Source organism: Crinia signifera, chromosome 5 (assembly GCF_055691185.1).
Source record: "Crinia signifera chromosome 5, ASM5569118v1, whole genome shotgun sequence".
Lineage (NCBI taxonomy): Eukaryota > Metazoa > Chordata > Amphibia > Anura > Myobatrachidae > Crinia > Crinia signifera.
In genome coordinates, this window is record NC_139221.1 from 289,424,644 (window position 1) to 289,439,624 (window position 14,981).

The 14,981-nt window shown below is 46.8% G+C and overlaps 1 protein-coding gene across 5 annotated transcripts in view; it reads left to right on the plus strand.

The window, feature by feature from the left end:
* STK31 (serine/threonine kinase 31) overlaps positions 1–9,535 on the plus strand; it is a 111,897-nt gene extending 102,362 nt beyond the window's left edge. For all 5 annotated transcript variants that reach the window (XM_083189201.1, XM_083189204.1, XM_083189202.1 and 2 more), the window contains exons 22-24: positions 1,184–1,303; positions 4,326–4,394; positions 9,193–9,535. In XM_083189201.1, the coding sequence (XP_083045327.1) occupies positions 1,184–1,303; positions 4,326–4,394; positions 9,193–9,354 (351 nt within the window). In that variant the 3' untranslated portion in view covers positions 9,355–9,535. The remainder of the gene's footprint in view (positions 1–1,183; positions 1,304–4,325; positions 4,395–9,192) is intronic.
* The last annotated feature ends 5,446 nt before the right edge of the window (positions 9,536–14,981 follow it).

Consider the following 14,981-nt stretch of genomic DNA (forward strand, 5'->3'; position numbering starts at 1 on the left):
TTCAGACCTGTACAAAGCGCTGAAATTGCTCTGAAATATTAATCTTGCAGCAGTTATTTCTCTGTCCAAAAAGTTACATTTCCAAAAGTTCTTCACGTACCCTTGAATTTTCTATGTTGAGCTACTGTATACTGTTGTGCATTTGAAGCCTCCCTGGACTTTGTAAGTTAGCAATTACATCCTTCTGTGGACACTGCTCACCATGGGATTGGAGTTAGGGCGTTTGGACGTTACTCTACATTGGGCACCAAATGTTCATTAGAACTGTTCCTCCTATGGAACCCATCATCAGGTCAGCCTTACATGCTACAAGGCTACCTAGAAATAGCTTATTTATTTATTTGTTTAAACTCAGGGTTTAAAGTAGTTTAGGTACTTTTGAGGTTCCAGGTTTTCACCATTGCAGGAAGCAGGTCCAGTTGTTTCACAGACGTCCCACAACCTGGAGCCTGATCTCCTGGGGACACTAACAGACCGTTACCAGGTTAAGAGCTTGGCTCTGTCCCAGGAGGAGGAGGGTCTCCTAGAGCCAGCGGAGATGTGGCAATCAGGGTTTCTGGGGAAATGGGTTTGAGTATGTGGAGGGGAGCTGAGAACACCGGACTCTATGGCAATGATTGGCTTTATACCAGCACTTCTCCTGAATGGTGTTCAAATGGGTCCTCCTATGTCTTGCTTCAATGTGCCATGTACCATAGCTATTCGAATCGTCTGATGCTGAGTAAAATGATATGCAGCGTCCTATGTTCTATGGTGAAAGTCACATGAAAAAATTAGTAAAAAAAATCATACAGAAAAACGCTCAGTGCTACCAAGTTGCATCATTGTATTGATTGCATAGAATTGCACGTGGCTGAAGAAAGGATGTAGGACAGGGATGGGGACTCTTTGGCCTTCCAGCAAGCAGACTGATATTGGCTATTGGAGCAGGCTTGACAAATGCTCATGCTAGTTCGGGACCTTCATTGTCAAGTGGGAGGGAGTGTGGGCTGTGGGTGAGAACTAGGAAGGGGTGGGACTTTTCCAGCTGTCTATTGAGCAACTGCTTAGATGATCATTAAATATGTTCTGGTGGTATTGTACTGTAGGAAACTACTGTGATTTGTGGAAAGTATTGTATGAGTAATGCTGTCTACGGTACATTGCTCACACAGCATCATTTTCTTTTCTGGGCCACTTCTAGGAGCAGCGGAGCTCAGCCACATCCATTTGTTTCCCACTGTTGACCGCTCCTGAATTAAAACTAGGACAGCCAGCTTCAAAATCCTCCGATGTTTATGCTTATGGGATGATCCTGTTGTGGGTACGGTCATCTTCTAGTATCTTTATCAATGATCTGTAATTGTCAGTTTATAGCATAAGCATTTAATGTCTATAAATACATCTCTTTAATAGGACACTTAGAAGTAACATAGCATTGCAAAACTTTTTTCATGTAGCATTATGGGATGTCAATCATAGGTACAGTGTGGTGCTCATACAGCACAGTATGTGTGTGCTACATGCAGTGGCAAGCAGTAATATCTCTGTGTGTGGGTATATGGCGTGTTGAAAAAAAAAAGATAGATGTTTCCACATACATCTAGCTTCCTTGCTCATTAAACAGACCTACTACTTGCACCAGGCCATTACAGTGTGTTTTATTTGCTCTTGCTGTTTTAAAATGATATGTGGCATTCCTATATTCTGGGTGTGACACTGGCACGATCTGCATATGAAATGAAGTGTGAGTGTTGTTTTCCAGTACAACACTGTAACATAGTATTTCAGTGATCGCCCCAGGGATCTGAAGCTTTGTAAGTGGACTGGAGGGGACACATACAGATGTAGCGCCCCTTGTCCTTGCTCGGCACCCGCCAGAACGCCCCCTCTGGCGAGTGCCGGCGGACAGGGACGTCATTAAACTGGGATGCGCGTGCGTCTCACGCACGTCCCAGTCTCTCAGCAGCTGGGCGCCGGGACCCTGCTCGTCTCCGCTTCAGGGTACGGGCAGGGTTAGGGGGGGAGAAGCCTCAGCGAGGCGGCGGGAACCCGGGGGAGAGCTCCGTTGCCACGGGGTGTGCGTGCGCCCCCTGGCGGGGGCTGGCCATAATTTCGCCAGCCCCTGCAAAAATGAGCCTGGCTTCATCTGTATGGATGACTGGCGGTGGGGATGCCAGCAGTGAGAGTACCAATGCAGGCATCCCGATGGAGGGAACCCTGACAGGGGTGAGGTAAGTACAGTGCATCCAGAAAGTATTCACCGCATTTTGCTAATTAAAAAAAACTAATAAATCACATGTGCATTAAGTATTCACAGCCTTTGCCATGAAGCTCAAAACTGAGCTCAGATGCCTCCTGTTTCCACTGATCAATTAAGCTGTAGGAACATCTCATGGATGGAGTCCACCTGTGGTAAATTCAGTTGATTGGACATGATTTGGAAGGCACACACCTGTCTATATAAGGTCCCAAACTTGATAGTGCATGTCATAGCACAAACCAAGCATGAAGTCAAAGGAATTGTCTGTATACCTCCGAGACAGGATTGTCTCAAGGCACAAATCTGGGGATGGGTATAGAAAAATATCTGCTGCTTTGAAGATCCCAATGCACAGTGGCCTCCAACATCTGTAAATGGAAGAAGTTTGGAACCATCCGGACTCTTCCTAGAGCTGGCCGGACATCTAAATTGAGGGATCGGGGGAGAAGGGCCCTTGTCAGGGAAGTGACCAAGAACCCGATGTTCACTATGTCAGAGCTAAAGCATTCCTCTGTGGAAAGCGGAGAACCTTCCAGACGGACAACCATCTCTGAAGCAATACACCAATCAGGCCTGTATGGTAGAATGGCCAGACGGAAGCCATTATTTATAAAAAATTACATGGCAGCCTGTCTAGAGTTTGCCAAAATGCACCTGAAGGACTCTCGGACCATAAGAAAAATTCTCTCGTCTGGTGAGACAAAGATTGATCTTTTTGGCGTAAATACCAGGCATCATGTTTGGAGGAAACTAGGTACCGCTCATCACCAGGCCAATACCACCATTACAGTGAAGCATGGTAGTGGAAGCATCATGCTGTGGAGATGTTTTTCAGCAGCAGGAACTGGGAGACTGGATAGAGGGAAAGATGAATGCAGCAATGTTCAGAGACATCCTAGATGTATACCTGTTTCAGAGTGCTCTTGACCTCAGACTGGGGTGACTGTTCATCTTTCAGCAGGACAATACTGCTAAGCACACAGTCAAGATATCAAAGGAGTGGCTTCAGTACAACTCTGAGTGTCCTTGAGTGGGTCAGCCAGAGCCCAGACTTTGATCCGATTGAACATCTCTGGAGAGATCTGAAAATGGCTGTGCCCCGACGCTTCCCATCCAACCTAATGGAGCTTGAGAGGTTCTGCAAAGAGTAATGGGTAAAACTGAAGCTTGTGGCATCAGATTTGAAAATACTTGACGCTGTAATTTCTGCCAAAGGTGCATCAACAAAGTATTGGGCAAAGGCTGTGAATACCTAATGTACATGTGATGTCGTAGTTTTTAATTTTTTTATAAATTTGCAAAAATCTTTTTTCATATTTGTCATTATAGAGTATTGGGTGTAAAATTTTCAGGGGGAAAAATTTATTTATTGCATTTTGAACTAATGCTGTAACATAACAAAATGTGGAAAAAGTGAAGCGCTGTGAATACTTTCTAGATGTACTGTATATTTATCCTAAACCTCCCCCCACCCCATGCAGCATAACGCTTACACACCCCACTGGTGCCCAACCCTTGCCTCGCCATCTAAACTTACCTCTCCCGTCTGCAGCATAACTCTAGCCCCCTCCCCACCCCCCTTCTAAGTGCAAACACCCCCGCCTAATGCAACCTCTTCCACATGGTAGTCGGGATGCCAGTGTCTGTATTGTTACTACCGCCTTAACGCATTCCATGTGGAGATGCGTGAATAAAGAGACTGATTTCTGTTGAGATGAGAACTGTATTTCTATAGCAATTACTGCGTCTCATTTTCTCTTCTGCAATTCAATAGCAATTCAATTGTGTTGTTTAAACCTCCCTCGCTTAATTGAATTCCCCATTATACAGTATGTTAACACATTTTGCCTTCTCTTTAGACTACTCCTTACGCAGCACGTTTCACTGCGATACATTAACCGATGTACTGTGCAATAGGCCTTTAGTCACACAAGCTGAACATGATGCATTTTGATATACGAAAAATCCTACAGCCTTACAAATTTGTACAGATTACCCTTTATCACACCTATCCGTCAATAACAGAAACATCTTTGTCACGCACTGTAGTTTAATGATCAATCCCTTTTTATTTTCTCTCCAGCTCTGCGTAGGGAACAAAAGTATTATATTTAAACAAGATGGAACACCTGATCTTCAGAAAAATGACATGGTATGATCTGTTTGATGTATGGTTTATTCTCTGACTGTATTGATCATTGCTATTAACACTTAAGGTGCCCATACACATTGGAGTTTCGCACTAGATCCCTTTCTGTGGGCATTTCTTAACAACCAGTCTGTTGTGCCCTATTGTAGGTGAAGGATAGTCTACTTTTCATTAAATCCCTTTTCATTTTCATCCAGTAGGGGGCCCAGGAGTTCACACTGGGTATGAGAGGTGAGGTAATAGAGCGTGCACTCAAGGGTTACCCAAAAAAATGTACCCAGCATGCTCCCTGCCTCCCCTGTACCCTGCCCCCTAATCCTGGGTCACCAGTTTTGTCTTTGGTGCCAAGACGGGAGCAGGCACCTCTATTGCTGGCTTTTAGACAGCCTTGGGTTACAGCTGAGCTGCAGACGGGCGGGCGCTCTATTAGAGAGTCACCCGCCACGCAGCTCCCTCACCCGACTACGGCAGTGCCAGTAACTGGGCTGGGGACTTCTGCCACGGGCCCTGCGCATCGACAGGAGACACCCACTAGCCATGCTCCGTCCCTGGGCAGGTAAGCAGCGGCTTTTTGCATACAGGGTACTGAGTCTAGCGGCCATCCCCTCCTGCACGCAGGAGATGGCAGGAAGGCAGGCAAGGTGTGGGTATTGAGTATTGCTATTATACTAGAAAGTTGGGTGTCACTGTGTATAGTATATTTATATACTTATTCACCTCTTCAGCTTGCTGAATTGTTGAGTAACTCATCCCTGACTAAATTGCTTTGCAACTCTGTGTGTGTAAGGCTGCAAGTGTACTAGTGGGCCTTTAGATTTCCCTAGGAACACTTGTTATTTTCAGGACTGTATCTGCTGGTTTTTGTCTTTCACTGTCAGTATGCCTAAGGCGAAGCCTGACAGGGAGGCTCCATCTCCAATGCCACGTACCTACAGGGTGTGTTTGAACACACTGTCTTCACAGGACTCAGATGATCTCTGTTCCAGATGTGCAGCATCACAAGGAACGGTACTTATATGTTAGTTGGGCGCCCACTATAGTTAGTACGCTCATACCCCCACTATCCATGTCGGCATGGAGTTGATTTTATATAGTGTGGCGAGCCACCAAGCCTGAAGCATGGCGAGCGTACGTGCAAAACTAAGCAAATAGCTTAGTGGGCGCCCAATTAACATATAAGTACCCAAGGAACTGATGCAATGCCTCCTCCCCAGCAGGAACCTGCTTGGGCCTCGACACAGGTGATGATGCAGCTTGTTGACCGCTTGTCAGCCCCACCTCCGGTGCCCCCTGTGCCCCTACACCCAGTTTCAGTGACCAGCGCTAGTGTTGGCGCAATGCTTCCCATATATGTTGAAACCCCTTGGATGCAATTCTTTGCACAATTTGTTGTAGGGGTTGATGTCCATACTTGCGAGCAGGGACACCAGACACAGACAGGCTAGACGAGCAAGAGCTACGCCTCTGTCTGAGGATGATTCAGAAGCACATTCCCTTTCTGAAGGGGACCCTCGCACTACAGCACAGGAGGACACTTTGTCCTCTTCTGAGGTGGAATCCCTGATGCGGGAAGTTAAGTGGTCTCAAGGGGCTATGCTGTGACGTTCCAGTTCCCTCCCCTCAGCGTTTTTTTTTTTTTTTTTGCATGGGTCTTCCCAAAGTTCCGGTGAAGAGACATGCACTACAGCTCTCCATCCGCACTCTTGTGGACTTGAATGTCATCATTCCTGCAGGAACAGAGACATCAGGGTTTCTACACATCGGCCTATTCTAAACCTTAAATCGCTCAATGTTTTTCTGAGAGTGACGAAGTTTCGTCTGGAGTCCCTCCGTTCGTTCATTCTGACGCTGGAACCAGAGGAATTCATAGCCTCGCTCGACATACAAGATGCTTACCTACACATTCCTCTCTGGCAGGATTACCAATGCTTCCTGAGCTATGCCCTTCAGGACGAACACTTCCAATTCAGGGCGTTACCCTTTGGTCTGTCGACAGCCCCTAGGGTGTTCACAAAGGTAATGGCGGTGATGGCAGCACACTTACACCAGCAGGGGGTCAGAATGGTTCCATGGGCCGTCCATTTTGGATCAGTCGCTGGACGTCTCAAAGTCGTCTTTCCATCAATGTCCTGCAATTGAGGGCAATCCTTCAGGCTCTTCGGTGTGAGTTTGCTCATCCAAGGTTGCCTGGTCAAAATTCAATCCGACAATGCCACCGCTGTGGCATACATAAACAGACAGGATGGAACACAAAGCCAGGGAGCAATGCTGGAAGTCACCAAGATCTTCAGGTGGGCAGAGAAGAACACTCTGCGGTGTTCATCCCAGGTGACCTGAACTTGAGGCAGACTTTCCCAGTCGGCAGGACATCAACGCGGGCGAATGAGAACTGCTTTCAGACATGTTCACTTGGATGACATCTCAGTGGGGAATGCCGGACATAAATCTGTTGGTGTCCAGGCACATCTTCAAGGTTCCCCTTTACGGCTCAAGGACCAGGGATCCCAGAGCCTTCCTGGTAGACACTCTAATGGCTCCATGGCTATTTCCCCCATTTCAACTTCTACTTAGTCGTCTTCAAAAGTTCAAGAAGAAGGGGGAGGGTGGAATGGTGAACCCAGATTGGCCAGGTCAAGGGTTATACACAGATCTATGGAGCCCGTCAGTAGCATCTCATCTGAGACTGGGAAATGGGGTTAGTGGCCCTAAGGTCACAATAGGAGCGCTAATCGTGTTAAAACCAATTCACACAGATAGGTAGATATTTAACTGAGCAGGATTTGCTGCTTCTTAAACAGGGTGTGTACCCTTAAATTGCAAAGACTAGAAATTGTGACAGTGACAAAAAATTGCATCTATCACTTTAAGAAGCGCAGTCCTGTTCAGAAAATTATTCACACAATATGAATATTATATTATATTTAGTAAAAAAACATAGTTCATATTAAACTACAATTCATTGAGCACTTTGAAAATTGTAGTTTAATATGAACTGTTTTTTAATAAATATAATGGATCAATATTCATATTGTGTGAATAATTTTCTGAACAGGACTGCGCTTCTTAAAGTGTTTACTGCAATTTTTTGTCGCTGTCACAATTTCTACTCCTCTGAAACTGCCTCTGCGTCAAGATCTCATCTCCCAAGGTCCGTTCCTACACCCTTAGCCACCTGGCTTTGACGGGATGGCTCTTGAAATATCCTTCTTGAAGGATAAGGGTTTCTCGCCAGAGGTGATTCATGCTACAGTATGTTGCATGCCAGGGAACCTTCGTCAGCACGTACAGTATTTCCTAGAGAGTCTGGAAGACTTACTTTTCTTGGTGTTCTACCAGAGTTTTTTGCCTTTCTTGCCTACTGGAGTTTCTTCAAGCAGACCTCGTTTTGGGTTTGCACCTATCATCTTTGAAAGTGCCAGCCTTGTCGGTCCTGTTTCAAAGAAAATTGCCCATTCTTTCCTGGGGGTCATTCAGGTCCAGCCTCCAGTGGTCCTGCCGGTAGCACCGTGGGAACTCTCTCTAGTTCTCCGGGTGCTTCACTCTCCTCCATTTGAACCTTTGGAGGAGGTGGATTTAAAGTGGCTGTCTCTTGGCCATTTCCTCTGCACGACGGGTTTCGGACCTCAGCGCGCTATCATGGCGACCTCCCTTACTAGCATTTCACCCTGACAGGGTGGTTCTGCATACCAAACTGGATTTCAAACCTAAGGTGGTATCTAAATTTCACCTTAACCAGGATATTGTAGTTCCCTCTTTTCCTGGGACCTCTGAAGCTGAGGCTTCTCTTGATGTAGTCAGTGAGTTACGGATTTATTTACACTACTCGTAAATCAGACTCTTTGTTAGTTTTCTATGATGTCAATAAGCAGGGCTGACCCGCTTCCAAGCCTTGGCGAGATGGCTTTGGTTGACTGTACATCAAGCTTACCTTTCTGTGCAACTCACTCCTCCGGGGGAGTTACGGCACATTCTACCAGGTCTGTGGGTACTTCCTCAGTGGCTAGTCACGCTGCCTCAGCTGAACAGCTCTGTAGGGCGGCTACTTGGTCCTCCTCACAGACCTCTATCAAGTTTTACACTTTTGATACCTTTGTATTGGCACAATTGGTAGGCATGTTCTTTCCACAGTCCAGGAGCATCCCCCTACCCTTGAGGGGACAGCTTTAGGACGTCCCAGTGTGAACTCATGTGCCCCCTACTGGTCAAAAAATAAAATAGGCTTTATAGTCTTACCTTGATAAATCCCTTTCTTTGAGTTTATAGCGCCCTCCCAGACGCACCGGATTGCATTAAGTCTGTAATGCTCTGTATGCGTATATGGTCCTCCTCCTTCTCTGGCTCTGCTCCAATCTTGGGCTTGCTAACGAAACTGGTGACCCAGGGTCAGGGGTGGGGTATAGGGGACGCAGGGAGCATGCTGGGTACATTTTTTGTTACCCTTTGGTGCACGCTCTGCTACCTCACCTCTCATACCCAGCATGGGTCCACTGGGGGCTCCTGGGCCCCCAGTGGACTCCAATAAAGGGATTTATCAAGGTAAGACCATAAATCCTATTTTCCTGTTGCTGTAGCGGGATGCCACACAGCAATCCTGTGTCTCTGTCCTGTTCCATTCATCATTTTGTCCCTGCTGGGCAAGCTGTAAACTGGGGAGGAGCAGGTATATACAGTAGAGTTTAAAAGAGGAGTATATTTATACCCTCATTTAAATGCCTGTTCATATTGACAACATACTTGTTGAACATCTCTGTGATAAGTAATTATGTCACACTATGTCTCTCCATCGTTTCCCCAACTCCAGGATACCAAAGCTAAAGACCTCCTTTCACGCTTAGTGTGCTGCGGAGATCGCATGCCAGCTGAGCAGATCAAATCTCACGAATATTTCCAGATTGCTGATGATGTCCCGACTGTTTCTCCAGAAGAAAGTGAAGAGATTGATACACCAGCAGACTTTGCTTGATATCTTGCATTGTTCCCGACATATTTTTTTGTGCAGCCAAATAGCTGCTGGTTAACACTCGTAAAACTGCAGTTTGAGAAAAGTTATGTTCTTTTTTCTTTTTCAGATTATGTTTGTGTTCTGTTCAGTGATACTGTTTTTCCTTGTATCTGAATGCCTTAAATACTTTACTTTAAAAGCTCTTGCATTGTCTCTTTTTTTTTGGCTGCTACTGGGTATATACACAATGGCCCTTATTCATATCTGATTGCAGTACAAATTTGTTCTCAAAATGGGCAAAACGATGTGCACTGCAGGTGGGGCAGATGTAACATGTGCAGAGAGAGCTAAATTTGGGTGGGGTCTGTTGAAACTGAAATCTAAATTACAGTGTAAAAATACTGCAGCCAGTATTTACCCTGCACAGAACCAAAATAACGCACACAAATCTAACTCTCTCTATACATGTTACATCTGCCCCACCTGCAGTGCACATGGTTTTGCCCATATTGAGAACAAATTTGTACTGAGATCAGATCTGAATAAGGGCCAATATGCATGCAGGACACAAGTGAAACAGCTATGATATGTTATGTGGAGAGAACAGATCCTCTAATAGCCGTGTATGGATTTACTGAGCATTGCACCTGCACTTCATGCTGTGAGCTGGTGCAAGTAGAGTGCAGAATAGCCAGGAACTGTAACAGGTGCTTCCTCAGTGAACACTTGAGTACACACACTAGGGCAGTGATGGCTAACCTTGACACTCCAACTATTGTTGAACTACACATACATCATTCAGCATGGTCAAATAGTAAAACTGTAGCAGGGCATGCTGGGAGGTGTAGTGCAACAACAACTGGAGTGTCAAGGTTAGGGTATAGATGGTTGGAGTGGAGCCTGGTACTTTAAAATTCTTTAGAATTGTAGCTAGCTCCTCCCCCTCTCTTCCTCACATGGGTGAAGGTGCTGCTGCCACCAGTCTGTATAGCAATGCCACTATTCAAAAAAATAGTTATAACACCCCAAAACACTGAGCTGCTTTCAGCTGAAAATGCCTCCCCACTCCCTAAAGGCCCATACACACATTGAGCAAACACCATCAGTGTCAGTGACTGCATATACAGCCTGTACTAAATAAAGGGGCTTCCACCGAGTGTCAACCTAAAAAGGGCAAAAGCTGTGGACCTTTTGATCAACATCTGGATACTAGATAATCCTGACTATGGGCCTTATTTTGGTTCACTCTTTCTGACAAAATCCTTCTTAGATGGACAAAACAATGTGCACTGCAGGGGAGCATATGCAAAATGTGCAGAGAGAGTTAGATTTGGGTGGGGTTTTACTTCAAAGTGAGATCTATATTGAAGTGTAAAAATAAAGCAGCCAGTATTTTCCCTGCACAGAAACAAAATTACTTACCCAAATCTAATTCTCTCTGCACATGTTACATCTGCCCCCCTGCAGTGCACATGGTTTTGTCCATCTAAGAAGTATTTTGTCAGAAAGAGTGAACCAAAATAAGGCCCTATATTCTGTATTCACAAGTGTTTGGACATACAGTATTACACTTCTGTTCATTTTAAATAAAAAAACATGGTACTTGTGTAGTTTCACGGCGGCACTTACGTAGTCAGCGTAGTGTCCCTGTCAGCATCAGCGTGTTCCCGCGGCCAGCGTAGTCAGCTTATGTCTGCGACTGTGTACATTCGCACCTAGCCGGAGCTTACGCATTTAGGGTAGTCAGTCAGCGTTACGCAGTTAGTGTGGTCAGTCAGCGTTACGCAGTTAGTGTGGTCAGTCAGCGTTACGCAGTTAGCGTTGTCAGTCAGTAAGAGTTGTGTCACCGCTTATTACATTATGTGGGAACCATTGACCATTTTTAACCTGCCTGACATGACAGGTGTAAATGTGTTCCTGAAACACACCCACTATCCACGTCAGCCCAAAGTGTGCAGCATCCTCTCGACCTGTTCATACACCCACTATCCACGTCGGCGTGGAGTTGATGTTATAAAGTGTGGCAAGTGCAGCCCGAAGCGTGTCGAGCGCACACAGATTACTTGTCGTGTATTCCGTGTCCCCTTGCTGCACGCGCCACTCTTCAGGCTCGTTTTACACGTCTCCTCGCGGGGCTCGTCGTACTTCTGGCTCGCTGCGCTCGCCACACTTTGCCAGTACGTAAGATGGAGCACTGGCAAATGCATTCTTTATTGTGTATGAGACACACTTGCGCCTGCACCCCCCTTTGTGCATGAGACGTACACACCCTGACTGTCTCACCCTGACTGTCTCACTGAAGCGGACACTGAGACGCTTGTGCGTCTCATACAGGTGGAGTGCCTCTCTGCCGGCGCCCGCATGATCCAACGCTGTGTGAGAGGTGCTCACTAGGCTTGATGGGGACAGACCTGCAGCTTGCGGGGACAGTACGGTGATTACGCTGTCTGACAGGGACACTACACAGGGCTGCCACGGGGACACTACCCTGACAACGTAGCGTAGCGTGCAGCCATGAAACTACACAAGTACCAAAAATATACATGAGACATGGCTTAACTTTGTCACCTTAATGAACTTTGGTACCTGTTACTTAAAGCTTTAAGCCTTATTGAGATGATTTACAAGTGGCTTTTATTTTTTCTGGATGGTTTTATGATCCAGTTTATCCCATAAACTATCTTTTGATATTACTGTTCGTGTATAGGGTTTTGGTATGCGCACAGGCTTTTGTCTCGTTACATTTAGCAATTGGTATTCTATTACACTTCTGTGTCATGCGCCATTAAATAGGAATGGTTTCTTGCATTTTGAGCAACTGATTAAATATTACGGTTGTCCCATTGAATTCTACATGTACAATGGTGCTAGAAAGTTTGTGAACTCTCTAGAGTTTGCTTATTTCCATGAATGTGTTCAGTCAGTCATCGAAGTTGCAAAACACACAAAAGGGTGCACAGTTTAATTGGTACTTGTTTCCTAGAACGGCCACAATCGTGAGTGATCGTGGCTCTTAATTAAGGGACACGATCCTCACGATGTGGCCGATTTTTTACAATTTTTTCCATTTGATTGACAGAAATCGGGTCAATCGGTCGGTCGCGACCAATTAAAATCGGCCGCGATGCGACCGACCGATTGACCCGATTTTTCCATAGACTTCAATGTTAAAAAATCTTTTGACATTGAAATCGGTCGGTCTTGTGCCATTATAATGGCACAAGATGAGATGGACTTGATTAAGTCCATCTCACATAGGGAAAAATGATAAAAAAGGTGAAATGGGCCAATATGACCCATTTCACATTTTTTATGTGCCCGCCATGACCCCACGATAGACGTGAACCCGAAGCGTGGCGAGCGCAGCGAGCCCGCGAGGGGCGGCGGTGCGCGTCCTCCGACCTTTTCATTCCCCTACTATCCACTAGGGCGTGGAGTGAGAATATAATAGTGTGGCGAGCGCAGCGAGCCACCGAGCCCGAAGCGTGGCGAGCGCAGCGAGCCCCGCGAGGGGACGCGTATACCTGTGAAGTTAGACGCGTCCCCTCGCGGGGCTCGCTGCGCTCGCCACGCTTCGGGCTCGGTGGCTCGCTGCGCTCGCCACACTATTATATTCTCACTCCACGCCCTAGTGGATAGTAGGGGAATGAAAAGGTCGGAGGACGCGCACCGCCGCCCCTCGCGGGCTCGCTGCGCTCGCCACGCTTCGGGTTCACGTCTATCGTGGGGTCTAGCACAGTTATTAACATTTGGGGGGGCAATTTAAACAAATCTGTTGAAAAAAAAAAAAAATCGGGTGGAAAATCGGTCGATCGGATCGGTCGCATCGTATGCGACCAAATCGCATGCGATGCGATCGATCCGATTTTTTATCTTACGACCACAACGATCTAAATCGTTGTGGCCGTTCTAGGAAACAAGTACCCTCTTTTTACAAAGACTACAGTGGTATCTAACAATGTGATGTATATTTTGTATTGTAGACATTGATTACAATGTTTACCGGTACACATATCTATCTATTTGGAGACGTCTGGCCAAAAGTGGTCTTCATGGAATAATTGCAGGCAAAAAAACTATCCCTTCCATGTGGAAACAAGGCAAGTGACGCAACTATGCACGTGAACATAGGAACTGGGGTGTAGGAAAATAGCAGTCAAAAGTGAAAATATGTAACAGGCGGCAGTTTGTTCAACGAAGGGATGGAGCACAGTACAGTAAGGGTCTGCAGGCTACAATGTCGTTTTTAGCCCACCCATGGCTAAATACTAGGTGTAGGGAGGGTTGAGTGTAGCCACCCGTGTCTGCATACTAGGGCCCTTATTCAGATCACTTTGTTCGGATGCGTGCATGGGCCAAAGCGAATGTACCAAACCCTGCCTAATGAATGGATCACCCACACCGCCCATTCGCACACCAAATTCAGCCGTTTGGCATGCAAACTGATGTTTTATGTGAACATCCATTCGCATGCCTGTGGGAACCTCCCCCATCATTCGATGGTTACCGATGTGGAAAGCACTCACCCATGCAAACCACTCGTACTTCAAACATGCCACCACACCTTTTCCTCTGAGTCTCTGTGCCTTTACCACTGAGTCACCGCACCTTTACCACTGAGTCACCGCACCTTTACCTCTGAGCCCCTGCACCTTTACCACTGAGTCTCTGTGTCTTTAGCTCTGAGCCCCTGCACCTTTACCTCTGAGCCCCTGTGTCTTTAGCTCTGAGCCCCTGCACCTTTACCTTTGAGCCCCTGCACCTTTATCTCTGAGCCCCTGCGCCTTTACCTCAGAGCCCCTGTGCCTTTACCTCTGAGCCCTTGCGCTTTTACCTCTGAGCCCCTGCACCTTTACCTCTGAGCCCCTGCACCTCAGCCTGTATACATTACATGGAGAGTGTGGAGGGTGCATCCTCCTGTCTGATCTGTCACTCTGTAAGGGATGATCCCTATGCATGCCCGCTGTCACTGTGTTGTGATCTCCTTCCATAACATCACTTATTGAGCTGGGGAGCGCAGAGGGAGGCTACGTGGCTCACGCTGTCATCTGTGAGTCACAGACAGCAGAATTCGGGGGGGGCGGGTGAGACAGCTGGGAGACAGTTTGAGCCTCTCGCTCCGCCATAGCCACTTTTACAATGCCCCCTGGCTACACCAATCCCTGCTAAGGGTCGGGGAGATTCTGGAGGGATACTGGTGGGTGGAATGAGCTGCCCGGGCCCTTTCATATCTGTCTCTGCCCACAGTACCCCCTGATAGCATATGCCCACATCCTGCTACCATTAACTTTTTACAGTAAGCGGCAGCATAGCCAGATTAAGGGGGGTCGCATGGTATACTGTACTCTGGGACCCACTCTGAAAGGGGGCCCTCCCGGTTGAAGTGCACTGACATCACTAGATATCCCTCTTATGAAGCAGCAGGACCAGGTAGTCAGAATTCAAGCAGATGTGCAGGTTTCATGAGCTGGAACTGGAATGGGTCATGTTGGGATATATGCATAACAGAACATAACCCACCACCACCACCACCACTTACTCCACCTTCCACTGGGGCCCCATTGTCTTAAGTGCCCTGGGCACCGCCAATGCTTAATCCGGCTCTGGGTGGCAGCCTAGTAATACGTGCGATGTGCCCCCTCCCCACC